This window comes from Ceratotherium simum, chromosome 17, assembly GCF_057802395.1.
Source record: "Ceratotherium simum simum isolate JZ-2026a chromosome 17, ASM5780239v1, whole genome shotgun sequence".
Lineage (NCBI taxonomy): Eukaryota > Metazoa > Chordata > Mammalia > Perissodactyla > Rhinocerotidae > Ceratotherium > Ceratotherium simum.
The window spans coordinates 16,673,384-16,699,885 of NC_141916.1; the positions used below are offsets into that span (position 1 = coordinate 16,673,384).

Sequence of the window (26,502 nt, forward strand, 5' to 3'; positions counted from 1 at the left end):
AGTGGAGAGTTGACGTCAAGGACCCCAGGTTTTGCACTCCCAGGCTCCCTTTCCTGCACCTTGGCTGCTCTGTGAACAATGATCCATTCCTCAGGGGACCCACAAAATGAGGCCCTTGGAGGGTAGCTGATGGCAAGGCAAGCCAGCTTGGTAAGGGGAACCTCTGTGCCAGGGATGAGTTCCTGCCTCTTGGTCTGTAGCCTCACCCTTGCTCGTTGATGGAGAGTGTGGATTTGCTGCCCACGCCAGACACCTGTAATCCCTGTCTGGTGCTGATTCTGAATCTCTGTCTCTCAAAGCATTCTCCTCTGGGTTAACACTCCAAGGTGGGAGTATTTCAGAGGGCATGAGCCCTTGTCCGCAGGGAGCACTGTCATTAGCAGTGAATGGAGGAGTCGACTGACAAGAATTAAGTTCTCTTCTGTCCTGCCCCTCCAGACAGCTCTGTTCTTTGGAAGCCTGGCCCTTCCTGACCTCTGCTCCATAACAGCCCTCCTGAGAATTGTCCAACAGGCTGGGCACATGTAGCTCAGCTCTGCTTGGTCCAGATGCCCAGGCCCTGAGGAGTTGGAAGATCAGACTTGGGTCTTGGGAGGGTGCAATCCTGAATCAGCCTGGAAGCTGCCCGTTATTTGCAAGGTAGCTTAGTACTCTTCCCTAGACAGCAAAGTCCCTTCTGCTTCCTGTTCTCTGTGACTGAGACTTTGTGAGGATTTGACTCTTCATTGTGGGCCTTGCATAAGACGCTTGAGATGTGCTGGAGGGGACAGGAAGGGGAAAGTGTCTGCCAACTAATGAGCCTTGAGAGGGCAAAGGTGGCTTTGCTTCTGAGATCTGGAGTCTCCTTCACTTGCTTGTGATCCTAACACAACCTCAAGTCTTTGATCCTCTTGAAGCATCTGATGGGCTCAGCCTGGGTCCCTTTGTGGCGGGGTGGGGGTGGGGGTGCTGGGACTTCATCATTCCCTGGTTGAAGGTAGACATTTTTGGTGTTTATACAATAAAGTTTTCTGTGATTTCAAATTGCTCTTTGGCCAGAAGATCAGTTGTTTCTTCTTTAATTTCTGCAGGCCTCTGAAATTATTCGTATTTGGGATGTAAACTTTATTTTTTCTTATTGCATGAATAATGCACAATCTTGCAAAACCTTGCAGACATAATCTTACTAATCCTTAAAGCGGCTGATCATTCAGAAGTCAGTTACACGTTTGTTCAGCAAGCAATTATTTATCTCCTACTGTGTGGTGGGCAGTGGCTTAGGCACTGGGAACGCAATGTTGAATGAACACATTTCTGAATCTTAAGGCATTCACAGCACAAAAGATATATTATGGCGGAGGGGAAGGTTCAGAGGGAGGAGAAATCAGAGCCTGTGCCCCTGTGGACCTTTAGCCTGAGGGTGGTGGCAAGGCCTGTCCTGTGGACACAGGCAGACCCACCACAACAGGAGCAGTGGAGCCCACAGCAGGTGCCAATGCTGAAGAAGGGAAGTTTGGTCCCAACAGGCCCCTGGAGAGCTGGAAAGTGGAACAGGTCTGGGGGACAGAGTGGGGACAGGTGTAGACAGGGTGTCAGGGAAGGGTCCTCCAGACAGGAGAACAGTCTGCCAGAGACTCAAAGATAAGAGAGGGTGAAACTGAGCTGGGGAGACAGGAGGCTGAGCCCATTAACCCAGGGGGAGGTCACGAGCAGGGGCATCTTTAATCGTTTCCCCTGAGGGAAGCATAGATGCAGAATTTAAGAATGGAGCAAGTTGAGCACCACCTTATTCTATTGATGTTTCAGAGTCTGTGTAAATGAGTCATGTAACAGATGTGACCTACTTTCTCATTCCCAGAGGGAATACGGATGGAATTTGGATGTGGGATTCATTCAAATATGACTGCAACCTATATTGATAAGACACTGTGTTCTCAGGAACACATCTATATTCTGTCTGAGAAGTTGCTCCCCATCTCACCTGTCTTGGCAGCAGATGAGTGGGGGAACCGGCTGGGAGAGGGACAGGTGGGCAGAGGAGCTGCCCGAAGGGAAGGAGGGAGGGCGCAGACAGATGCGACATCCTGCACTTGAAGTCAAAGACCAAGAGCGTGAGGACAAGGATGGGAAGACAGGGGTGAACAGCAGTGGGTGCAAACATGGTTTAGAGCGAGAGTGTTCAGCTGACACTGACAACACGTGAGCCAACAGGGTGTGGTGGCTGCTGGGGACAGGCAGGGGACCAGGAAGAGAGTAGTGTGCAGAGCCTACTTTGGGTCTTCTGTAGTCACACCACTCTGAGGACATTACTAAATAGGAGCCCATTCAGAGGACAGGGGCCAGGACGGTGGCGGTGGGGGAATCAGAAGCCTGGCCACATGAGGACGGTGGAAGGCCCTGGAAGTCTTTGGGGGAGATGTGACAGCGAACTGCAAACTGCAAAGATTTGAAGAGCTTCCCTAGCAAAGAGGTGTTGGTCCCAGCTGATGACTCAGATAGACAGATGGGAACTGCTTTATATTGATCCTGAGATGGGAGAGGCCATGTGAGGAGTTAGCACATTTCAAGCAGAGGTTGGCTAATGATCTGGCAGGAGATTGAGGGAGGGAGTGAAGAATGGGTGGGGATATGTGTATGGCAGCATTTCATGTCTTTGCTGCCCTAAGAGTTCATGTGCTGGAGCCTGAGAAAAAAGGAATTCTCTTCTCTTATATTTGGGAAAATTAAGGACAGATGCCAGGAAGGACCAAGTCATGAAGAGGCCAAGGATGCTAGTCAGGATTGTAACATGAAACCAAGTTTTCTGGCACCACCAGACCTATTCCAGGCTGTGGGTTTGATTATCCCTGGATCACGCATGTGTGTTTGATGTTCGTAGGGAATCCAAATAGGCTCTGGAGAAAACACAAGGGCAATGTCCAATCAGAGGTCATCTTTCCCATCCTTCTCCTTCTGGGCAGGAATTGGAGTCATCCCAGAAAACACAGCCCTGCCTTCTCTCTCCAAAACCCTTGACCATCTCAGTCATGGAGCACTAGGGGATAGGTGGAGGGAACCATGTGCCTGAGTCCTAGGAATATTGGAACAGAGATTCCACAGAGCAGGGGCATGAGAAATGAGGACCGAGGAGAGGGGAGTTAGTCAAGGAGGATCTCCGAGTCTAAATGAGAATTCTCGATGTGATCTTCTGGGCCTGAGCAATGCGGGCTAGCACTAAAAGACACCAGAGGAGGCTTCCTGGTGTAAAGAAGATTCCTGTTAGAGACAATGAGCTATCCCATTAGGAGCAAATGCCTCTTACCTTTAGCTCACCCGGCGAGAACAATGAGCAGTTCCATTGCCCTTTACCATGTACAAAATGCTTCCACATGCAATGTCTCATATGATTCTCACTGGCCCCTGGAAGAGGGCTGGGGAGACGACGTGTGGGGACTCTGTGGTCCTTCCAGGGACCATGGAGCACTCCATCCCTGCTTCTGGTCAATGCTACTCCCTCAAGGCAGGTACTCAAAGGGAGAGCCAAGTGGACCATCCATTAATCAGCAGAGAGGTGGGCAGGAGGGAGCATGGCACTGCGGGCAGCGAGTCCCAGGGAAAGTTTGCCAGCTGCTCCTCCCTCTGAGCGGCTGTGGCAGGGCGAGGCACTTTGGGAATCTAAATTTAATTCCATCAGCTTCTCATGTACATAGATTTTGATCTTGAGACATGGTGAGAACAGGAGGAGCAGCCACTGGCTTAACGAAATCCTAACTCTGTCTAACCTTTGACAGGGCGGGCTCTTCTGGGCCGGGAAAGTCCTTGGTCTAAGGAAGACTCTCAAGACTTTTGCCTCACCCTCAATTACTGGCCCTTTGGCTCAGGATGTGTCTTCAGATTATGAGCCTTGTGCTCTGACAGTCCCTCTTCAAGCTCAGTGTAACTCCCATTATTTTGTTGTTCCTGCTGCCCTGGTTTTGTCAGCTTTCGGATCAGTCCAGGAAACTATGTCTTCAGGTTGATCAACACTCTGTTGCAAGGCTGAGCTGGGAGCTTGGAATGTTGGGAGGTTCTTGAGCCTGGTGGATCGGTTCTGAACGTCCCCGTGCCGGGCCTGAGGGCTTCTGGGGGCTCCAAATGTGTGGCCTGGTTTCCATGTCTGTCTCAGTGTGCTCAGTCCTGGGGATTGTCCCTACCCTGCAGAGCAGGCATTCTACAGTGAGAGAATTCCCAGTCTAGCCTAGCTCCCTTCATCTTCAGCTGCACTCAGCATCCCTGCCTGCATGTGATGGGCCCCTGGCCTCCCAATTACAGATTTATAGACCCCCTAAGACTTTCTCCCACAAGATAGCCTCATTTCAAGAACTTAAACTTCCCTTCCAGGTCTTTTCACTGTTTCCAGTGAAACAGGGACTTGTTCCAAAGCTTTCCCTGATTCTTATATCATCTTCTGGGTCCTTCCAAATGCAAGAGTGACAGAGACTCCTTCCTCCTCCCTCTATCTATCATCCACTACACTTCAGTTTCCCTGTAAGGTAGATATAGTCCCTATTTTACAGACGAGGAAACTTGGGCTCAGAGAGGGTAAGTGATCTGCCTAGGGTCACACAGCTAGAAATTTGCAGTCAGGTGTAGGACCCCGTCTGGTTGACTCCACGCCTCAAAATAAGACAACCTCCATCTCCCACTTCTACGCGCCTCCTTTCCGGCCTCTGCTCTCCTCCAGCATTGTTGGTGAGTGCCTCCCAGGGGCCTCCTTCTTTGCTGCCCCCCTGGGCCTCTCCCTCCTGCATAAGAAGCCTCGGCCCCTCCTCTGCTGGTTGCCAGCTTTCGACATCTCACCCCGCCTCCCCATTGTCTGTGGTTCTCCTTTACCCTCCCAGGCTTCCGCTTTCCCCACTCTCCCGAAATCTCCTTCTCCTGTGTCCCCAGGAGAGTCCCGCAGGCCTGGGTGGCTTGTCACTGCATGTCTCTCTTCAACTCTTTTCTCAGTCCCATCCCTCAAAAAGCTCTCACAACATCACCACACCCGCCCCTGCCCATGCCCTCAGCCTGCCTGTGGCAGCCTCATCTCGGTGATCGGTTCTGGGGGTGTGTGTGGGTCCTTGAGACTGGAGGTGTTCTGGTGCTTTGTCATCCAGCATTGACAGAGGTACCCCTCAGCAGGGGACCGTGTGGGAGGTTGGGGAAAGAGGGGGTGCTGGGAGGGCACCCAAAGTCATGGAGGACTCAGTTTTGCTTTCAGAAGGCTTGCAGAGCAACTGCAGGACCAGTACACACACACACACACACACACACACACACACACGTGTAAATGAGCCAATAAGTCCATCAATATGCACTTGATTCTGGCAGCAACTGAGCTGAGAAACAGAAACCAATGGAGCAGCTGAGTGGTGTTAATCAAGGAAAACTCCCTGGAGGAGTGGGCCTGTCCACTGCTGGGGGAGCAGAGATGTAGGCATTTGCCTCAAGGTCTGATGGACAAAAGATAGATTCAGGCCCAAACGCTCAGGAATTGAGATCTTAGGTACCCAGAGCTCAACTATGGGTGGGAGTTTGAAGAGAGTTGCCAAGGCAGCTGGAAGGCCTTTCGGAGAAGAGAAGAGTAGAAGTGGGCTCAGAAGACAGAAAGGAACAGAGGAAAAGGGGAGGAGAAGATTGAAAAGTCTGTGCAAAGCCTGGGAGTGGAAAGGTCAAGTGCAAGGCTTGGTGAGAGGCCAATTAGGAAAGCTGCAGTGATGCCGGGGCTGGAGACCGACCAGCGACCAGAGGCGGCCCGCGGGCGGAAGGCACGATGTGCTCGGAGTCTGACAAGCTTGGATGTCAGTTACCGCCTGGGGGAAGTGGGACGCATATGTTAGCTTTTAGGAACCTAAGTTGTCTGTTCTTTAAAATGGGGCTAATAACTACGACCACGTGGACTTTTTGTGATGTTTAGGTGAAATGTAGTTCCTAGCACATAGTTGGTGCTTGTAGATGTTAGTGCCTCTTTCCTCTTTCGTTTTGTCTTTATTTCATAGATGCAAAGTACACAAATAAGCCAAGAATGAAGGTTTATGGTTAACACCTTTCTTTCACATTTGCTTTTTAATATCACTGCACACCCACCACAGTCCTGGACATCATAGGAAATGAGGAACTTGGTAGACGGCAGCCTTGCAGTTTCCAGCCCTATTGGGTTCCCTCAAGAGTGAGCAGTGGAAAGAGAACAGGAATTGATTGTACGACTTGGAGAAATTTTTTGCCTTCTTTGGGTTTGCCCTCTCACTTCTTCAATAGGCAGGTTAGACGGTGGGGTCTTTGAGTCCGTGCACCTGGGAATATTCTGTGATTCTCTGTGTTTTCATTTATAGGAACACGTTTCACTTGCCTGTCCTTGAGCCTCTTCTCCAGTTTAGGAGGAAGAACACCTGAATTGAAAGCAGAAAACTCATGTTCTAGTCCTAAATGTGTCTTTTCCTGGCTGGAGTGTCTAAGCAAGTCACTCTGAGCCTCAGTTTTCTGTTTCATAACATGGGTGGAAAACAGCTTGACTGCCTAGTTCCAGGGTCTTGTGGGGATCGTGTTTGTGTATGTTCTTGACGAGGTGAACTGTGCAGATGTAAGCTAGTGGTGATTTTTGTGCCTTCTTGTTCCTTCTAGTTCCTGTGCAGTCGGAGTAAGCTTTGCAGCTCTATAAATTGTCTATCAATTTCCTGACCATGCACCTCTTTGATTTTTCTCTATGTTGGTTTCTTAGTTTGGGGATGGAAGCATGATGACTGCAAAGATCTGTTGTTGGCCAGCAGAGGGGAGAGGATGAATGCACATAGGCACACACACACGCATGCACGCACATATGCATACCCCTCCAAAATGCTAGAAGGAATCAATTGTGCAGAATGATATGTCTCATGAGGGAGTGTGCCGAACTAAAAGCATTTTGATTGCCTGTCAGAAGGTGATTAGGCAACCGTCGTTACCACGCCAAGACCATCCCAGGTCCCATTGTTCCTAGTCAGAAACAAGACCTGGATTACTCATTCCCTACAAAGATGGTTGGGTTAACAGCCCAAGGATGTTAGTGTTAGCACCGAGTCCCAGATGACAGTGCCATGGTGATGGGGGGAAGGAGGGAAGCAGTGGAGAGGTGAGGGGCACTTTCTGGAGGAGGGTGTAGGAAGTGTGGGGGAAGAGGAGGGACAGGGCTCGGTGGTGAGAGGTGGGCTGGAGAGGGCTGGCACTGCTGTCCTGGTTCAGAACCACAGGGTGATGGGCCTGGAGAGTCACAGACTCCCCTTCTCCTACTTATGTTGTGTTCCACAGTGGAGACTTCCAACTGGGTCTATGACTTACCCCTCAGAGTTGCTCAGAGCAGACTAAACCTAGCACTGGCTTCTCCCCATTGAGTCTTCAATTCTGTGTTTACGTGCAAGTGTGGGGAGCATGCCAGGCTTCTAAGAAGTCTCAGAATGAAAATCCGTGTGGGGTTCAGGTCTTTCTAGATCTCAATGACGCTACTACCTGTTAAGGTTGACAGAGGGCTGCTCTCCAGGAAGGCCCTTGAGGTTTCCTGGTCCGTCGCAGTTCATGCTGGGTACTCTTGTGGAAGATCTTGTAGAAGCAAAATCTCCCCACTGAACTCTGTGCCTCCAGTCTCCCCTTCCAAGTGAATTGAAGACACATTTTCCAAACACTTGCATGTGCCTAGAGCCAAGGACTCAGAGCGATAAAATGGGCCTCCTGCCCTTGGAGCTCTCTGCAGCGGGACAGCCTCCTGCGCTGCCTGGCTTCACACACAGTGGCAGCACATCCCGAAGTCGGTCGCTGTGCTGTCCTACAACACGCTGGTTAGGATCTTGCACACTATGGCTCAGCATCCTTGGTTCAAATCCCAGCCATGCTACTTACCATCTATGTGGACTTGGGCGGGCTGTTCAACCTTGGGTCCTCAGTGTCTTCATCTTAAAAAAGGGTAGCATAAAATGAAATAAGTCAGATGGAGAAAGTCAAATACTGAATGATTTCACTCATAAGTGGAAAATAAAAACAACAACAACAAACACATAGATATAGACACTAGATTAGTTACCAGAAAGGAAAGGGGGAGGGGAGAGGGCAAAAGGATAACAGGGGACATGTGTACGGTGACGGATGTAATTAGTCTTTGGGTGCTGAACGTGATGTAGTCTACACAGAAATAGAAATATAACAATGTACACCTGAAATTTATATAATGTTATAAACCAATGTTACCTCAATAAAAAAATAAAAAAAAATAGACTAGCACTGTTTTACCAGAACAGTCCCTGTTACACAGTCAGTTTTTGATACATGTTAGCTATTATTATTATTTTTACTCTTGCCATTGCTATTGTCCAGAAACAATTTTAACTTCTCTGATCAGGCTTTCCAGACTCCCATCACTGTCCTCCCTTCCAGGTCAACATTCTTCTCTCCATAGAGTCTAGTGTGAAGCTGGAACCACCTGGAAAGTCTCACCTCCTCCCTTTTCCTTTCAAAATGTATGAAACAGCTTCTGCTTGTTCATCTCACTGCTCCAGATGCTTCTTCAGCTGGCACATGCATGCCAGCTGTTTGCCCAGTTCTGTGTTGCTGGTGCCTCTGTCTCCCGCCCTGGTCTATCTTCAAGGAAAAGGAACAACTGGAAAACTTAGAAAAGAACACATCTTTCCCTTCTGGTCCTTCCAGAGCACCTACCCATCCATCCTGTTTGACGATAGCTTCTCCTCTTCTCATATTAATGCAGCACACTTATAAAGCTTACATTTAATAAAAATAACTTCTTTTACTTTTTCACTTATTAAAGCTTTTACTCTCTATCAGGAGCTATAACTTGGTGAGCCTTGGCGTTTGGAGGGCAGTTCTAAGAAATGGGCCGGAGAACTTCTGAGATTCAAGGGTAGAGAATTGCACCTGCCAGGCCTGAGGAGAGAATGTGCTTAGTAGCTTACCAGGGCACAGCAAGAATGGAAACTTACATATCTTTGTGACAGGAGGTGATGAAATCCTACCAAGAAGCACCAAGTGGCAGATGTGGGGTCCTATTTTCCCAAAGTCACAAGTGCTTGAAGAGAGATTTTTGTCTGATAAAATGATTGCCACATGAGCGATCTTGCATGCACAGCAACTTTGAGAGCCATCTGGGAGCTAGGTGTGTAGTGTTTATCACGTTGTTGAGGCTCGTAAAAATCTTGTATGGCTGCAGGCAAGCCAAACCCTTGAGAGGCACTCCATCCCGCTGACTCGGGGACCAAGCCCAATTTGCTCCCTGTATATAAAGGGAAGTCTCTGTGCTTGGGATAGAGGAGTGCGAGCTCCTTCCCTTTCTCGACTCTGCTTCTGCTCTCTCTAAGTCAACATGAGCCGATGTTTTAGTTCTGTGTCTGGCCGCCGGGGGGGAGCGGGCTTCAGCTCTGGCTCTGCTGGGGTGGTCAGCTTCCAGCGCAGGAGCACTAGCAGCTCCGTGCGTCGTAGTGGTGGGGGCGGCGGCGGATTTTCAAGGGGAAGATGTGGTGCTGGGGGTGCTGGCGGTGGTTTTGGAAGTCGGAGTCTTGTTAACCTTGGTGGCAGTAAAAGTATCTCCATAAGTGTGGCTGGAGGAGGTAGACGTAGTGGTTTTGGTGGTGGTTATGGCGGCAGCAGCTTTGGGGGTGGTGGTTACGGCGGTGGTGGCTTTGGGGGTGGTTTTGGCAGTGGTGGTTTTGGGGGTGGCTTTGGCAGTGGTGGTTTTGGTGGTGGCATTGGCATTGGAGGTGGTTTTGGTGGAGGTGGTTTTGGGGGTGGTTTTGGGCCTGTCTGCCCCCCTGGTGGCATTCAGGAAGTCACCATCAACCAGAGCCTTCTGCAACCCCTCAATGTGGAGATTGATCCTGAGATCCAGAGAGTAAAGTCTCGAGAAAGGGAGCAAATTAAGACCCTCAACAACCAGTTTGCCACCTTCATTGACAAGGTGAGTTCGTTTGCTCAGTGCACTGGGAGAGCTGCTCCTGGTTCGTTTGAGATCAGCCCAGCCAAGACATGATTGAGTTTGAGCTTCAAGTTTCCATGTTTGGATGATTAAAAGGATATTTTGTGGAATTGTCTTCTAGGAGATACGTTGGAAGTGTGCTTGTGCATGATGCTAATAACTAAACTCTCTCTTGGACAGAGGGATCCGTGGTTTATACAAAAGTGATCTATTTGACACCACCTTGAAGCGTTTTTTTATTTAGCTCTTGAGTTGAATTGGTACTCACATGTGTTGAATGAAGATAGTAGAAATGGGGCTAACTCAGCATTCTAGGGTGCAAATAGAAGCCTGGAAATGTCTTCCTAACTGCAGAAAGGGAGTTGAGGGTGCACAGAGTGCATGTGATATCCCAGCAGAAAGTATGTAGTGAGTCAGTGCTAAACATCTTTTGCTATCAGAAGGAGAGCTCTGAGAATTCTACATTGGGACCACATCAGGGTAGAGATTTTTTAATACTTATATTTCCGAGTATCTGCTCTGGAAAAACATGTAAACCATTTTTTATTTTTTGCTTAATCATCAATAATGTCAACTCAAGGTTATCCACAATAGATTTGGAATTCAATTTTGGATTTTCCCAACATGCTTTTGAATTATGGTATGCTCAGGGAATGCAAACCAATTTTTATAGTAATCTACCAAAAAAAAAAAAAAAATGGAAGGCAAATCTCTTAAGTATCATGCATCTATTTCAAAGTGTAATTTGCAGTAATTTTCTATATGCTTTGCTGTTTGGTGTTTGTGTAGCTACTGCCTTCTAAAGTTCCAACTGAAACAGGACTACAATTGCTGTTCTTAGGGAAATTAAAGCTTCTCTGAATTAACAGTGAATTGGGTTTTGTTATGAAGATGATGCTAACTTGATTACCTTCTTCCTATTTCTCTGTTTGTCATGGCCAGGAAAACAGGAATTGAAGTTCTTTTCCAAAAGAGGCACGGGTCTCATGTGTGGTAGCCCTTGGAACTCAGGGGCCATGGGACTCCATTTCTGCCCTGGTGGGTAATGGGGTTTTGTGTTCTTAGGTGCGGTTCCTGGAGCAGCAGAACCAGGTGCTGCAAACAAAGTGGGAGCTGCTGCAGCAGGTAGACACCTCCACTAGAACCTACAACTTAGAACCCCTTTTTGAGTCATACATCAACACTCTGAGAAGGCAAGTGGAACAACTGAAGAACGACCAACCTCGTTTGGATTCAGAACTGAAGAACGTGCAAGACCTGGTGGAGGATTACCGGCGCAAGTAAGGAAACCTGGCTGGGCAGTTCTTGATTTTCATTCTAAAGTATGTCCAGAAAGTGGCAAGCTAAGACTATGAACTGTAAGCAATAACGTCTTTTCTTAGGTTAGAGGCAAATAAATTTGGCATTTTCAGACATCTTCATCTTCTCAGAAGCTGGAAATAGTTTAGTGGTTCTATTCCTCAGAAGAAAGGGGTGGCTGAGATGTCCTAGGCTAGTGACAGGAAAGCAATGACAGGCAATGCCAATTTTAGTCTAGAAAGCTGAACTCCAGGCCTCACCTTCTCTGAATCTCCTAATCACTTCTGATTTCCTTGCAGGTACGAGGAAGAGATCAACAGGCGGACAAATGCAGAGAATGAATTTGTGACCATCAAGAAGGTGAGCAAATTCTGTAGGATGGACCTCACATCTGAAATATGTAAGAGAAGGGGTTCTCCACTCACTAAGCAGAGAGAATTCACAGTGTGGAGAACCAGGTAGCAGGCCTGATGAATATCTGAAGTAGAGTTTTTCCCCACATTACGATGGACATGGACTATCCAGGCACTTGCTTCTCCAGATCTCTCAGCACTTCGTGTAGTAAGTGGGGAGGCAGGTTCTCAGCAAGTCAGGCATCCTCCCTCATGACTGTGATACCAAGGAGTGGGGCAATCTAGGGATTGTGGTCCAGCTGTGGGATAAAGGCATAGAGTAGACTCCAAACACCTCTTCTACTTGGAGAATCCCCTCTCAGCTGGCGAGAGGGACTTGCCCTGGGAAGAATACGACTTTATGATGTCCATTGTTCCTCTAGGACGTGGATGCTGCTTATTTGACCAAGGTGGACCTCCAGGCTAAAGTTGACAACTTGCGTCAGGAAATTGAGTTCCTCACAATACTCTACCAAGAGGTAAGTCCTCTAATTTCAACCAAGTTTACCCAAATGGAGAGCCTTTAAGCCCGAATCCACTCAGAAGAATAGAGATATAGCTTCCATCTCCTGACCCCTTCCTCTAAGTTGTTTGTTGTTTTAACACTATAAGAGTCACTGAACTGTTATGTCTTGCAGGAGCTGTCTCAGTTGCAGACTCATATCAGCGACACCAATGTCATCCTGTCCATGGACAACAACCGCTTCCTGGACCTGGACAGCATCATCGCTGAGGTCAAGGCCCAGTACGAGGAGATCGCCCAGAGGAGCAAGGCTGAGGCCGAGGCCCTGTACCAGACCAAGGTGAATGGGCTCAATGCCTAGCCAGTTTTCCCAAAGTGTCTTCTCTTTCCATCCTGGGTTTTCTCTTATGTTTGTGTGCATGAGGCATGGTGTGCTCCGCCACGTCTGATTGACTTGATCCACCATCTTTAGTATGAAGAGCTCCAGATCACTGCTGGCAAACATGGAGACAGTTTGAGAGATTCAAAGATAGAGATTTCTGAGCTGAATCGGGTGATCCAGAGACTTAGATCTGAAATCGACAGCGTCAAGAAGCAGGTACTTGCTTCCTCCTTCTATTGTTCAGGTATATGGAATGGGGGAGATCCTCAGGTAATTGGAGGACACTTTCCTTGTTTTGAATCTTGTGATCCATAACAAAGTTATATTATTATCCCTAGTTCCTTTGGTGACTATGCTGGTTTCCAGAATTCAGTCAATATGCTGGGTTCTCTTTAGGGAAACTTGTGAATATGACCTAGTAGAGAAATAAATGTGATGATAGTCATGGTGATCTAGCCCATGGTACAAAGGAGACTTCAGAGATGGTGAGTGAGGGCAGGCAGCCAGGAGGTTTCAGGGTAGGCATTTAGAAGAATATCAAGTCTGTAAGGCATGGAGGAGCCTCAACTCAGGGCCAAGAGAGAATGCTGCATCACCTTTAAGGGCTTTTAAGGAAGTCAACACAGTGATGTGCTCTCTAGAGGCAGGCGAATGCGTGAGATGACTTAAGCTCCTGTGGTTCAATTGGACCCAGAGTACTGGCCTCACTGGGGTGGAGAGGTCAATTTGAGATGAGAAGGCCAAGATGAAATTAGGTAAATGAGTGTGTCATGTGCTGGACTCTCTTTTCTCAGATCTCTGCGCTGCAGCAGTCCATCAGCGATGCTGAGCAGCGTGGTGAGAATGCTCTCAAAGACGCCCGGAACAAGCTGGCTGAGCTGGAGGATGCCCTGCAGAAGGCCAAGGAGGACCTGGCCCGCCTGCTGCGTGACTACCAGGAGCTGATGAGCACCAAGCTGGCCCTGGATCTGGAGATTGCCACCTACAGGACCCTCCTGGAAGGAGAAGAAGTCAGGTGAGGAAGGGACCCTGGGCAGTTTGGCCACTTCTGATGTGCTTCCCTCCATGTGAACTGACTGCTATTGACGAAGCAGCCATGTGACTGCAGCTGGTCCTGAGGATGGGGAAGGGGGAAGGGAAAGGTACACAGTGAGGGAGGAAAGACTTGGTTTCACTTTGGGAGCCAGAGTCCCAGTTTTCTTTTTTGAGGTTTGTAGCATCTCTATGAAGCTCTTTGAGATGGAGTGATTTAGTCTTCATCTGGGCTGGCTCAGATGTCATCTGGCCTAAAGTCAATGCCTTTAGAGGTGGCCTGCATTAGCTGCAAGATCTTGTCTAATATATATGGAGATTTCTCCCTGTTTGTACTCATGCTGAGAAAAATGACAAAGGTTCGGGCGGCAGGAGGGGACTGGATTAGGTTTCGGATCAAGTGGATTGGGGGAGCCCCAGATGGACACAATCTTCAAGAGGGCTGAGAGGGCCTAGGGAAGCGGTTTGTCAAGCTGGAGAGTCATGAGTCACTTTCCTTTCTCCTACAGGATGTCTGGAGAGTGTGCCCCCAACGTGAGCGTGTGTAAGTACACGCCGATTTCTCAGGGGCATGTGTGGGTTTTGCTGGGTTGGACAGGCAGTTGGGGTTGAAGGTAACTGAGTGTTCCCTTGCAGCTGTGAGCACCAGCCACACCAGCATCAGTGGAGGTGGGATCCGAGGAGGCGGCGCTTTCAGCTCTGGCGGCGGTGGTGGCTACAGCTCCGGAGGCGGTTACAGCTCTGGAGGTGGCGGCGGCGGCTACAGCTCCGGAGGCATCAGCGGGAGCCAAAGAGGCGTCTCTGGAGGCGGCGGCGGCAGCACTGGCGGCTGGGCTTCTGGTGGCGGGGGCTCTGGAGGCAGTTTCAGCTCCTCCGGAGGCCGGGTGATCAGCTCTGGGGGCTCCAAGACCTCTGGTGGCAGTTCCAGCGTGAAGTTTGTTTCCAGCAGCTATTCCCGAGGGACCAGATAAAGAGGTGCTCTCTATCCTGTTAGCTCTCCCTCCCATCACTACCAATTATGCTTGGCAAGACCAAGGTCAATTGCCTCGACCTTAGTGGAGAAAAGAGCTATGGTTAGTTACACGGATTCGTCCTGATTCCCCTGCTCTTTCCTTTCTACTCTGCTTCCCAAAGAAGTTTTCAGATCAGTGGCAGTCTCAGTCCCTGGCTATGACCCTGCTTTGTGCTTTGCCTGAGAAACAGCTCAACACACACTACATTTCAAAGCACCTCCTTAAGTCAGCCAGAGGAGGGCTGGTTAGACCCACAGCTTCTTCGCTGCATGGAGCACACACTCTGGACAGCCCCTCAGTCTCCTATCTCTTGCAGCAAGCTCTGTGCTGCTTTGGTTTTGTATATAAGGTGTAAGCAAGTTGATCGTCTTTTGTGGAGAGGTCCTAAACTCCCGTTTCCTTGTGTTGCTGCAATAAACTGCATTTGAAATTCTCTATGAGTCTCCATCGCCTTTGTTCATGGCGCTGTCTATCCTGGATGAATGCTTCGTGGGAGGGAAAGAAGACCCTAGAGCCCCATGGTGTATGGGGACGTTGGGACACATGAACATGATGGGCAGTATGGGGAGGCGGGTCAGGCAACATTTGACTTAAAACATTAAACATTTAACCAGAACGAGCTCTTTCTCAGAGAGTGGAAATGTCATGGAGAAATGGAGAGTTTGGGGTATTCACCTGAGAAGGCTTTCTTGAAAAGGGCAGTGAACAAGCAGGTTGGGAAGAAGGAGTTTGGCATTGAGAAGAGGGGAAAGTATTGCATGGAAAAGTAATTGTTCATGTGGAACAGCCTATGATGAGAGGGATGTGGATAATCCAGGATCAGCAGCTACTACACCCAGAATACAGACTTTGGCCTGGGTAGTTCAAGAACCAAGAGTGCTTCTGGAGAGCTGGATATCCATTTCCTCTCTCTTTCAGGCCACGACCCAAAGCTCTGCTTAATCTAAGAAGTTCATTTGTGGGCATATAGCCTGTACTTGTGAAGTAGTACAATGGGACAGCATAGAGATCAGAAGCAATGGACTCAGATATGCCTGGGTTTGGATCTTACCACCATCATTTACTCACTCTGTGACAATGTGTAAGTTGAGGACCTCTCTGCACCTCAGTTTTATCTTCTCTAAAAAAAATGGGTATAACAATGCCTTCCTTGTGGGAATTATTGTAAGGACTGAATGAGATGATGAAGGAACATGGCTTAGCATATAGTAAGCACTCAGTGAGTGCAAATTTTAATGACAATGGCAGTGATGATGATGATGATGATGATCTGGCTGTTATAACATTGCTTGTTGGTCTCCAGATGGCTCAATAGATGCTTGCTCTAAGGAACAAATGAACATCAGCTTCCCAGTGGTTCCATGACCATGGAAATCTCAGTTAACTTCTCTGAAGATCAATTTTCTTAGCTTCCAATTAGGAAAAGTCTTTCTAGCTCCAGTGTCAACCAGAGCTGAGGGGAATAAAGAGAGTATAAATCAACACGTGTATCATGTATGTACAACGCAGCGAGCTCTCCCTCTCCTCCCCAGTCATGCCTTCACCAGAGCTGCTTCCTGTTTGGACTGATGTGAAAGTCTGGAAGGCATTATGGTGGATAGAAAGAACAAGAAACTTTGATTCAGAGAACACTCTGGTATTTAAGGTGCAGGCAAAGGAAAATAATCCACAGCTTCCTGGATGTGTGGATCCTCGGACAAGTCACTTGACCATTCTGAGCCTCTGTTGCAGGTGAAATGGGATGAGAATACTTGCCTCTAGACATCAAGAGGATAAAATATGTAATGTGAAAATGCTTCGTGAACTGTGAATGTGTCATCATAAATGGTTAAAGGAGATTAAAAGGGAGTGACAAAGAAGTAGAAGAAGGCAGCTGGCTGTCAGGACCACCAAGGAGGGAAGTACTGTCAGGACCACCAAGGAGGGAAGTACTGTCAGGACCACCAAGGAGGGAAGTACATTGACATGGTTACTGTGGCCCAGTGACAGCTCTGAAGGGACATAAAATTGATTTTGCTAATGCACCCAAGTTGTATCTGCTCCTGAGGTCTGATACTTGTGACCCAAACACACAAGTGATGGATGTGTGAACCAGAATGTCCATGTATTAGCTTGTGGGGGAACCTACATTTTCAGTGACTGAAATACCAGAGCCTCTCCATCCTGTTATCAAGACACCTGGGAAACTGAATTAGTCATAAAAGGCAGCTTAGTGCTTGTTGATTTAGAAAAATGGGAGTTGGGTGGCCTTGAGGGAGATGGTTTACTCTCCTCCACGGGAGAGCAGACCTCTGGGGCCACCAGATACAGCACCTGGGATACTGTTGAATGAACGGATGAGGGTATTCTAGTACTCTGGCACACGTTTCCTAATTTCTTTCTTGGGTTACAACTTTCTTTAGTCACATTTCAGTATTGAGAATACCCTTGTTCATCTTGTTTGGACTTGGGTTTTCTTGGTAAGGTCAGACACGAAACAGAGACCACCACAATTCACAGTGAAACTTACCAAAACTTGTAAGGTCATAGGACTAAATGAAAATCCTGTGTAAGTCAGTATATAATGAAGAACTAAACTGAGTAAGATCAAGTACCCAAATGCTTTAGTACTAGAAAGAGAGCAAAGGAAAAATCTGGATTCTGTTCACTTCAACAAACAGTTCCTGCACACACACTATGTGTCAGGGAGAAGGCCGAACACTGGGGACGTTATGATGAGTGAGACATGGTTCTTGCTCTCAAAGGGCTTGGAGACTTGGTGATGGTGAGTATGCAAAGGTGCACATGACCCATACGATGATAGAAACACAAGGTATAGAAATGGTATATACCGAAGTGCGGGTGATTAAAAGCAATACCTGGCAGGGTTTTAGAGGAAAAATAGGAGTTTGTCAGGCAGACAAGGAAACTCAAGGCAAACAAGGATATTTAAGGCAGAGAAAGACACCCCAGGCAGAAGGAATTATGTGGGTAAAGACATGGAAGAGTGAAATTGCATGAAGTATTTGGTCATCTGAAGAAGCATGAAGTTAGTGACAAGAAATGAGGGTGAAGAGTTAGTCAGATCCAATCAAGAAGGGCCTCGTAGGTGTTCAATGGAGTCTGGACTCAAGTTTGTGGGTCAGAAGTTCTCAGATGGGGTTTTGGGACCTATTGGCTTATTACAACCTACTATTTACTGGGCCAATGGGAGAGAAAGGGGCTGCCTTACTGCTAGTGGAATAAGCGTCGAGCATGAACTATAGTCTGTCTTGTACTTGAGTGTCCCCTAAGAAGTCCGATCTGCCTATGGGAGATCTGCTCATGGAAATGTCATGTTCTTCAGGTATTTTATAGCTGAAACAGCTGGGATAGATGAGGAGGAGCCAGGAAAGGAATTTAAATAGGAGAGTGACATGGTCAGATTGGTGTTTGAGAGACATCACTTAGGTCAGATTGGAGGGGCCCATACTGGAGGTAGGAAGATTTGTTAAGAGATTATTGAAAAGGTGCAGGCAAAAGACCATCAAGGCTTGCACCTCAGTTCAAGTCCTTAGAGGTGGCAGAGTGGCCAGAAACGAGGACGAGGATCTGCATTCCAGAGGCAGTTGGGAGTCAAATCATCAGGACTTGGTGATGGATTGGATGTGGATTGCGGAAGGGCAGGGGTGAGGCCAAGGGAAAAGTTGAGGGTGTTTCCACATTGCTGGCTTGGGTAATAACACATATACCAAGAGGGTTCGTGGCGAGAAATGATGAGTTAGTTCTTTCGAGGTATCTCTACTCTATCTATGTAATTATTGGGGCTAGTGTGAACTGAAGAGTCATCAAAATTTGAAAGTTCGAGTAAACCATCAGACAACTAGGGAAGAAGGGGCAGAGGAACAGTTGCAGAGAACTCGCGGTAGGAAAGCCAGAAATATACGGGAGAAACTTGCTCAAATGGAGAAAACGTAATGGCCACGAGACCAGTCATAATTCTTCAGGGGCTGTCCAGCCAAGATACTGAGCTCCGCCAGGTCTAATGATGACCTCCCAAAATCTTAGACTCCAATATCTCATCCCTGGGTAGGTCCAGTGTGCATCTGACGCTTGGTGCTTATCTAAGTAACAACATTCAAAAGGAGGGAAATCCACAAGTACAACCGTGCGATAAAAATTCTCCTGTCCCCCACCACCGAGTTCCCTTTCTCTGTGGCAACCATAGTTTCTTAGAGTATCCTTCCAAAGGTATCTATGCACATACAAGAAAAGATCTACATATATATTTATTCTCCTTTCTCAGATGTTCTGCCACCCTGACCTTCCCCCTCCCCCTCTAGCAGACTTGACTGTCTCTACTGTGTTGGGGTTTGAGCTGCACATTCTTCAGCAGATAAGCCTCTTGGAATCTAGCTGTGGCTTGTGCACATATGCCACAGCCTATGATCCAATTTAAGCATTTTGCCCTCACCTTAAGATACCTGCACATACCTCCTCTCCCTGGGTCTAGATCCCCGTGTCGCGCTCCTAGTATCTCAGCACTAGAACAGATTCCTTCCCTTCGCCCATTGGCCGACTGAGTCTTGGGGCTCCCCTTGGGCCATTCTTCTTCCATGAATGGTCACAGTGTTGCAGCTGTCAGTTCAGTGGCCAGTCTTCTTTCCATAACTAGCCAAAGTGTCTTTATAACTGTGTGGCTCTTACACAGCCTCCTCTCTAATAGAGTTCTGAGATTCATCTAACTCTAGAGAAGAGTGGACTTCCTACCTTCTCCTCTCCCCACACACTAACTGCCTCCTCTCCCACAATTCCAGGCCTAAGACAACTGTCTAGTGCCCCTGGGAAAACAGCAGAATCCAGCAACTCTTCCTGCAGCCCTTGCTTCTAAGATCCTAGTTCAGCTTGTCTCAAGTCTGCCATCGCCACTCTTTCCCTTGGGGAATGGTCTTCATTATCCTCAGGGGCTGTTCACTAGTCCCTGGGAGAAAGAATTCCAAAAGATGATCTTGAACCAGAGCCTATGGTTTTGCATGGAATTTTAGGAACCATAACCTCCCAAGACAGTGTTCGTTGGAGTGGGGACCTTCTGTTGGTCCCTTGGGGGGACTATGGGGAAGTCTCATACAACTGCCTTGTCCTATCAACAATGTGGGTGGAAAATTTAACAGGGACTTTATGGACATTGATAAAAGTTTCTTTTGAAAAAGAATATTCTTTCTTTAGGTCAGTTATTCTAAAGATATCAGTCTTATTGTCCTCTATTTCATAACAAAAACTAAAGTAACATCCTTTTACCGTCAGGAAGAGAAAAACATAGATGGCATACCTTACAATCGCATATAATTAAAACAAATCAACACAATGCTTTCACTGTAATTTGAAGGAGACACAAAAGGGAAAAAGCTGGTAGTGATATCATATATATTTCTCTTTGTAAATTCTCAGGCAGGGCTGTATTGGAAAACCTACTAACAGGTCAGATGTTTGCACCGATGGGGAGAATCACCATGTATTCAACCAGCTACAGATGCAGGCTGATGTGGGTCTGCTGCTTGGCAACCTAAATACTATGAGCAACTTTGCCATTGACAACACAACTTTCCAAAAAGGCGAAAACTCACCTTCTCCTGATTTACACAGTAGTTGCATCCTCAACAACTCAGTACATCTGAATACTGAGCAAATCCACTTTGCACGTGTATGTGATATGGAATTGTGTTCTGGGCTGAAGGATTATAAATGATTGGGTGCTCAGAAGCTGTTCAGGCTGGCTAGCACAATCTGGATCGTGCTCACTAAATGTCAGTAACAGCTCTCCATTTCACAGTGACAAACATGTCTCTACAGAGTTCCAAAAGATCCCTAGGGCAGAACTGTTGCTTTAGGACATTTTGTGGCTGGGGACATTTTTAGAGCATCTAGGGGAGAAGATGAGGCACATCTTTTCAACTGTGCCTTTTTCTTTGTGTGTGTGTGTGTGTTGAGGGGGAGGGGTTGTGGAAAGGCCATATCTCCATCTCAGAGTATATTATATGGACCCCTGAATTGTGTAACTATTTCCATTAGTTTCTGTTTCATTTGCCATTAAAGAAACTTATTCTCTTAAAAAAAGAGAGAAAGAGGAGGATCAAGAACCGAATCCCAAGACCACTCTGCCTAGGGACCAGACAAAGAAAGAGAAACCAGGAAAGGGTGTAAAGGAGCCATCATTGAGGATGGGAGAAGTGAATGAGCATGGTGTCATGGAAACCAAGAGGGAAGCACATCTCAAGAAGCATCCAGGAAGAGAAGTCAAGCATGAGTGGAAGGTTCCTGGAGGAGCTACAAGTTGAGAAGAGCCTAGAAATACAGTCAGGACTTGGGCAGGTGGAAGGGATAAAGTGGGCACTACAGGTCCCTTCCCTTGTGAAGAAGATGTGGTTAATAGGCTGACTACAGTTGTAGGCCAGAGGGGTGGTCTATGAAGTTGCTTCCTGGAGCCGCAGCTGGCTGGACTCTTACACCAGATGAAAGGGAGGGTAAAGATGTCTCACGAGACATTTGGGTTGCACTAGCAATTTTTGGTTGTTTGTTGGAAGGACGGATACACACGCTGCCTTGGGATGCTCTGTGTCACTGTGTTTGCCTCTCCCATATCTGCTGGAGGGAACGTGACACTCCCTGCCAATCCATTATCAGCAAAATGGCGCCGTCTTAGTCAACTTGTGACCTTCCCAGGTTCATGTAGGGTTATTCCCACCCCTCCCTGGCACCCACGCCCAGTTTCCAATGTGTCAATAGGTCCTCTTAGTTCTGTCTAGACAGTATAGAGTGTCCTCTGCTGGTACAAAGTCTCCTTTACACACAATGATGAGACCTGTATTGATCACCGCAAGGGAGCGACTCCTGGGGCAGTGAGAGTGAAAATGATGTTATTTGTATACAAAATTTCAGAAAGCTTCTTGGGAATAATAAAAGAAAAAGACTTTCTTGGTTCTGTTTTGTTGGTGGTAAAGACATAAAGAAGCAGCTAAATCCTTCTTGGTTCAGGGAATCTCTGGTCAAGGGAGAAATGTCTCCCCCAGCTTGTTGAGCTAAGAACTGAGCATTTGGAAAGTGTAAGTGACTCACTGACAAGCTAGTGTGAGCTCAGGCACAAGAACTGGGGCAGAGAATGGGCTTGAAAGGAGATCAAAGATGTCCGAGGGTAGGCGTGATGGTCACTTTCACTGAAGATGGACCACACTGTTGTGCAGAAGAGGGTCAGGCTTGTTCTTGCTTGGATGTGACAGGGGTCACTCTGAAGAAGAACTCTCACCCAGGCCCAGTTGTCTGATGGTGGTGGGGGCTGCCTTGTGAGATGGTGAGTTAATCTCCATCAGAAATACAGGAGTGGAGAGGTGTTTCCTGAGGCAGAGGAGTTTCAGAAGAGTCAAGCCCTGGATGGAACCACTTCCAACCTTGAGATCCTGTTCCTCCTTCCTCCATAATCTTCCCCAATCCTCCATATTCTTCTTCCTCTGTTTTCCTTCCCCAAGTCTCAGATTCAACGTCCAGAATATTTTGACTAGTTATTTTAAAAAGTATGAAAGTTTGGTCTTGGTTTGAACTGATCTGAGAGAGGATTTGGAGGACATTTTTGTAGATGTGGGAATTCTGTCCGTGAGCATGGGTTGTTCATGGCAGGGTGTGCGTGAGACGAGGACTGAGGTGAAGCCATCTTGCCCCTCCTCTACTCGGGTCCTTGATGAACCTCAATTATTTGGAAGATGAGAAGGGGTTGTGGGGGCAGGTCCCTGGCTTAGCTTTCTGGATCCAACAACCTACATATTCCTACGCTCCTCCTTCCTCCTCTGTACACAACTGGGGTAGTTCATTAGCCCCTTTTGTTATCAGCCTTAAGTTTCTCCTGTTGTCAGCACAGTTTCCTTTTTTCCTATACTTGGTGGAGCTGGAAGGACACTCTGGGCAAGGGGAGAACATAGTGTACTACCTCTGGGGCCTGCAGTTGAAACCATCCCTTATCAACATTCGCAGGTTAATATTTGAGGGTCTTCACTCACACTGTGCTAACTGCCAGGGTGTGCTTGGGATTAGAGAAGTCCCTCCGTGCTCTGGGGAGTGCCCTGTTGTTGGCTGCCTTCTCCTCAGCGATCCTCCCTCTTGGCTTGGTAATGCAAAACAAGGTTTCCATGGTAAGGACATCAGGCTTCCAGGCAAGGGGGTGTGGCAGGGGCCTTGTGCTACCTCATTGGCACTTGTGACCTGTCACGTGCCACCATGGAGAGGTGTGCACCTGGCAGGACCAGGGGAAGAAATGCAGTCTATCCCACTGCAGGACAATCGCCAACTTGTGGTTACTGAGGGTCTGAAGGAGCGAGGGTTGGATTATCTCGCCCTTGACCCAACCTATTAGCCCCTTTCCTAGCCACCCACAGGGGTGCGAATAGGAAGGAGACTTACCAGCCTGGGGAAGGGCTGCGATGAGAGATTTGGCAGCCTGGAAAGGACACGGCTCCTGTTTGCTTCCAGTTTTCCGTCATTGTGGGTAATTGAGGGTTGATCGGGGCATTTGTTAAGCCTTTTCTGGCTCTGAAATGCCATGTGTCAGGGTGTTGTGGCTCGGGGGCCGAGCTGCTGGGCCAGGTTCTTGCTCTGTCACCCTTTAGTCACATGACCTTGTCAACTCACTGAACTCAGCTTCTTCATCTTAAAAACAAAGGTGTCAAGGCAGGCCCAACGGCCTCATGGTTAATTTCGGCATGCTTGATTACAGTGGCCCTGCTTCGGTCCCCCAGGTGCGGACCTACACCACTCGACAGCGGTCATGCTGTGGCAGCAACCCACATACAAACTAGAGGAAGACTGGCAACAGATGTTAGCTCAGAGCGAATCTTCCTCAGCAAAAAAAAAAAAAAAGAAAGAAAAAAATGAAAAAAAAGGAGCTGTCGGTCAGGGTGGTCTCTAACATATCTCTGAGCTGTTAGTTAATACAGATACTAGAATGGGGTGGAGGGCCTTTCAGAGGGGCAGAGCACTCTTAATAAACCGCTGTGTTGGGAGCAGGGATTAGGCAGAAGAGGGTGGAGTGGGCAGAAGTGGGGCTCACAGAAGGATGCGGAGCCCGAAGACCTTGGCACATATCCCAGGTCTGCTACGTTACTCTGGGGATCTCAGGCAGGTCCCTGCACTGTCTTAGAGGCTCAGTGTACTCATGTGTGAAAGGGGCACAATTCTTGCCCTACTTATTTCAGAAGGAGATCGTCAAAATGAAATGACATCTTTGAGGGTGATCTGAAGTGTGCGTGAGGGGAGCTATCATTACCACTCTGCTTCTTCCTTGAGAAAGTACTTGAGGGTGGGGTGGGCCAAGGAGCAGAGGCGTAGCTGGGGTGCCTGGGAAAGGCTGCTTCCTTGGGGACAAAGGCGGAGTCCTGTCCCTCGTTCTTCCCTCTGGCTTTGCCCTTGTGGGTCTTGAGGCATTCAAGAGTTCTCCTTTAAAAGAAATACTCATGGGAGGAAGGCTCATAACCTAGAGCCATTACCACTAGCTCTGCAATGAGAGGTGAGCTGCCTGCAGGCTGGGACCTGAGCTCCGACAGGGCCAGGAGCTCCGGGGAGCAGGGGGTCCAGGAGGTGGGCTTGTGAGCCTCAGGTCGGGGTGCATGGTCTGGTGGCAAGACGCAGTGTGGGAGATGAAGTCATTTTTATTTTATTACCACAGTGTTGGAATTTCTAGACATCTTCTGCAACTTCCACAGACAGTGGGAAAGTAGGAAGATTTGCTTTCTGCTGGAAATTGTGCTAAGTGCCACTTGTATTATTTCATTTAAATATTTCAATATTTCATTTCAATGATATCATATCAACTCTCTGAAGTAAATACTATTATGCCCACCTTACAGATGAGGAAGTAGAGGCCACAAAAGGGTAGGTGACCCTTCTAAGGTCAAGAAGCTAATAGTGGTGGGGCTGGGATTCGATTCAGGTGTGTGACACAAATCCGTGTCCTTAACCAGCACACAGAGCAGACTTTGTTTATTATAGGGCACCCGTAAGGGTAATCTGTCATTAGAGCTTTTCTTCCCCTAAACAGGGAATCCCTCAGAATCTTTTCTTTCTGGACACTGTGGCCACTTTTTACGCTGGGACAGAGGGCAGGGAGAAGACCTAAGGGACAGGAAGAGACCCCAAAGACCCAGGGTCTGGAAGTCTGTGTTTCTACCATCCAGTGAGAACAGGGCGGTTGAGCCCTGGACCCAGCCTCGGAAGCTTCCCTCTCATGCCTTTTCCCCACCAGGATCCTCACAGAGGACCTCGAGCAGCCACGCCATCCCGGTCCTTGGAAGGGACCCTTGTCTGCCTGGCAGAGAGCGTCGTGCTGCTGCTAAAACGCCCGCGAGGAAACCTCACCTGGCATCTCCCAGCCTTGCCATTGCAATAACCTAAATCCTTCCCTTCCACTGCCCGGTGTTATTCCCTCCCCCGGCTCTCAGGGGAGGCTGTGGAGACTGCTCACCCTTCGGCAGATGGTTGTCTGCGTTTTGGGGCAAAGACAAAGTCTGCTTTTCCAAGATCCTCTAAGTAGCCAGCCTCAGCCCTCTTGAGTGTGATGTTCTCCAATTTGCTGCCTGGGAAGCAGTGGCCCCTAGAAGGGCCAGGACACCAGACCCTCACCAGGGTCTGGGTGGGGACTGGGACGATAGGAACCTTCTGCAGGAACAAGGATTAGGAAGGTGCACAGCAGTTCCAGGGATCCAGCTGCACTCAATCTCCCAGCTGCTGATCTGGGGAGGGAGGGAAGTGGAGGTGGAAAATATAGGAGGAGGCTGGCTGGTGAGTAAGGGATGAACCCCAAGGGCATGGGAGCTGTTGAAGTGCTATGCAGCCTTCCTGGCACTTCTCTCAACAGCATTGAGACTAGCAGCGGGACAAGCTGCTCACTCTCCCTGCTTCCTTACCAGCTCTGCTCCGCTCCTCCTGGGGGGATTCACCCACCCAGCCGCCTACCCCAGCGTCTGTCCCTAGTCACCTTCCAGCCCCCAAGACACTCTCTAGCCCTCCCTCGGTTGCTGAGACCCTGACCCCCGACCTGGGGAGGTTGGTGACTCCTGCCCAGGGAGGGTGGCAACTTCCCACCTGCATCCCTTATTTACTCCTCACTTCACCACCCCTGGAGCAGTGCCCCCAGAACACTGCTGTGCCAGTGCGTCTGTGCCCAAAGAGAGCAGGAGGCCCTTGGTCCTTCTCTGCTGTCTCCTGCAATGACACACCAAAGGGGCTGTGAGCTGAATTCACACTTGATATGGAGAGGAAGGATGCCAAGATTCGTCCCCGTCCTTTCTAGTTTGTGACATATGGACTTCCTGGGACACGGGAGGAGGGAGGGGACCACCCTCTTTCTCACTCTCAATCTGATAATCCATCATACTCCTTCCCCCCCCCCCCAGCCCACACGCACAGCAGCCCTCCCTTGCTGTGTGCTCCTGCCCACCATCTCCACCCTCTTGGTTGTGAGCAGAAACCCTGAACATACTGACACGGAGAAGTCCTCTCCTGAGGCCCCGGTGTGCGCCTGGGAAGCAGTGGCCCGAGAGAGACAGCCAATCAGCACACTTGGGGCAGCACTGTCTGCCGAAGCCGGTTCTGGGAGTGGGGCCTGGGGCAGGAGGCAAGAAACAGGAGGAAATGAGATGAGTTCAGGACAGTGGTGTGTAAACGTATTTGGGTCTGGGCCCCGGTGAGGATCTGGAAAAGCTTTACTCCTCCTCAGTGAAACTGCATGCCCCACACTAGCATCCAATTTTGCAAGAACTGCCCAGAGCCCAGCCAAGGACTCCATTTAAGGACCCAGCTTGGGAGTTTGTGGGCCGAGACCCACAACCATGGCTTGACCACTTGAGAAAGTGGTGTAATAAATCAGATCATAAGGGAAACGAAGGCACAGGGGCCGTAGAGGAAGCACAGGGTTAAGGGGAGCGGGCACCCCGTGGGGTTGATCAGCAAAAGCTTTCTAGCAAAGGGGGTTTCCGAGCAGGAGAGATTGGGAGGAG

At 48.6% G+C, this 26,502-nt stretch overlaps 1 protein-coding gene across 1 annotated transcript; it reads left to right on the forward strand.

Annotated features, from left to right (window-relative positions):
* Positions 1-9,319: 9,319 nt before the first annotated feature.
* KRT1 (keratin 1) lies at positions 9,320-14,467 on the forward strand. Its single transcript, XM_004429077.3, has 9 exons — positions 9,320-9,910; positions 10,994-11,208; positions 11,527-11,587; positions 12,003-12,098; positions 12,258-12,422; positions 12,555-12,680; positions 13,259-13,479; positions 14,006-14,040; positions 14,133-14,467. Exons 1-9 carry the CDS (start codon positions 9,320-9,322, stop codon positions 14,465-14,467), a joined length of 1,845 nt encoding a protein of 614 aa, XP_004429134.1.
* Positions 14,468-26,502: the final 12,035 nt, after the last annotated feature.

What these genes read in the sequence shown, in the direction of transcription:
- KRT1 (XM_004429077.3), top strand. Translation starts at nt 9,320, where the DNA reads ATGAGCCGATGTTTTAGTTCTGTGTCTGGCCGCCGGGGGGGAGCGGGC. An exon ending in TCGACAGCGTCAAGAAGCAG is followed by an intron (nt 12,681 to 13,258) that starts GTACTTGCTTCC and finishes CTCTTTTCTCAG; the next exon opens with ATCTCTGCGCTGCAGCAGTC. An exon ending in TGCCCCCAACGTGAGCGTGT is followed by an intron (nt 14,041 to 14,132) that starts GTAAGTACACGC and finishes GTTCCCTTGCAG; the next exon opens with CTGTGAGCACCAGCCACACC.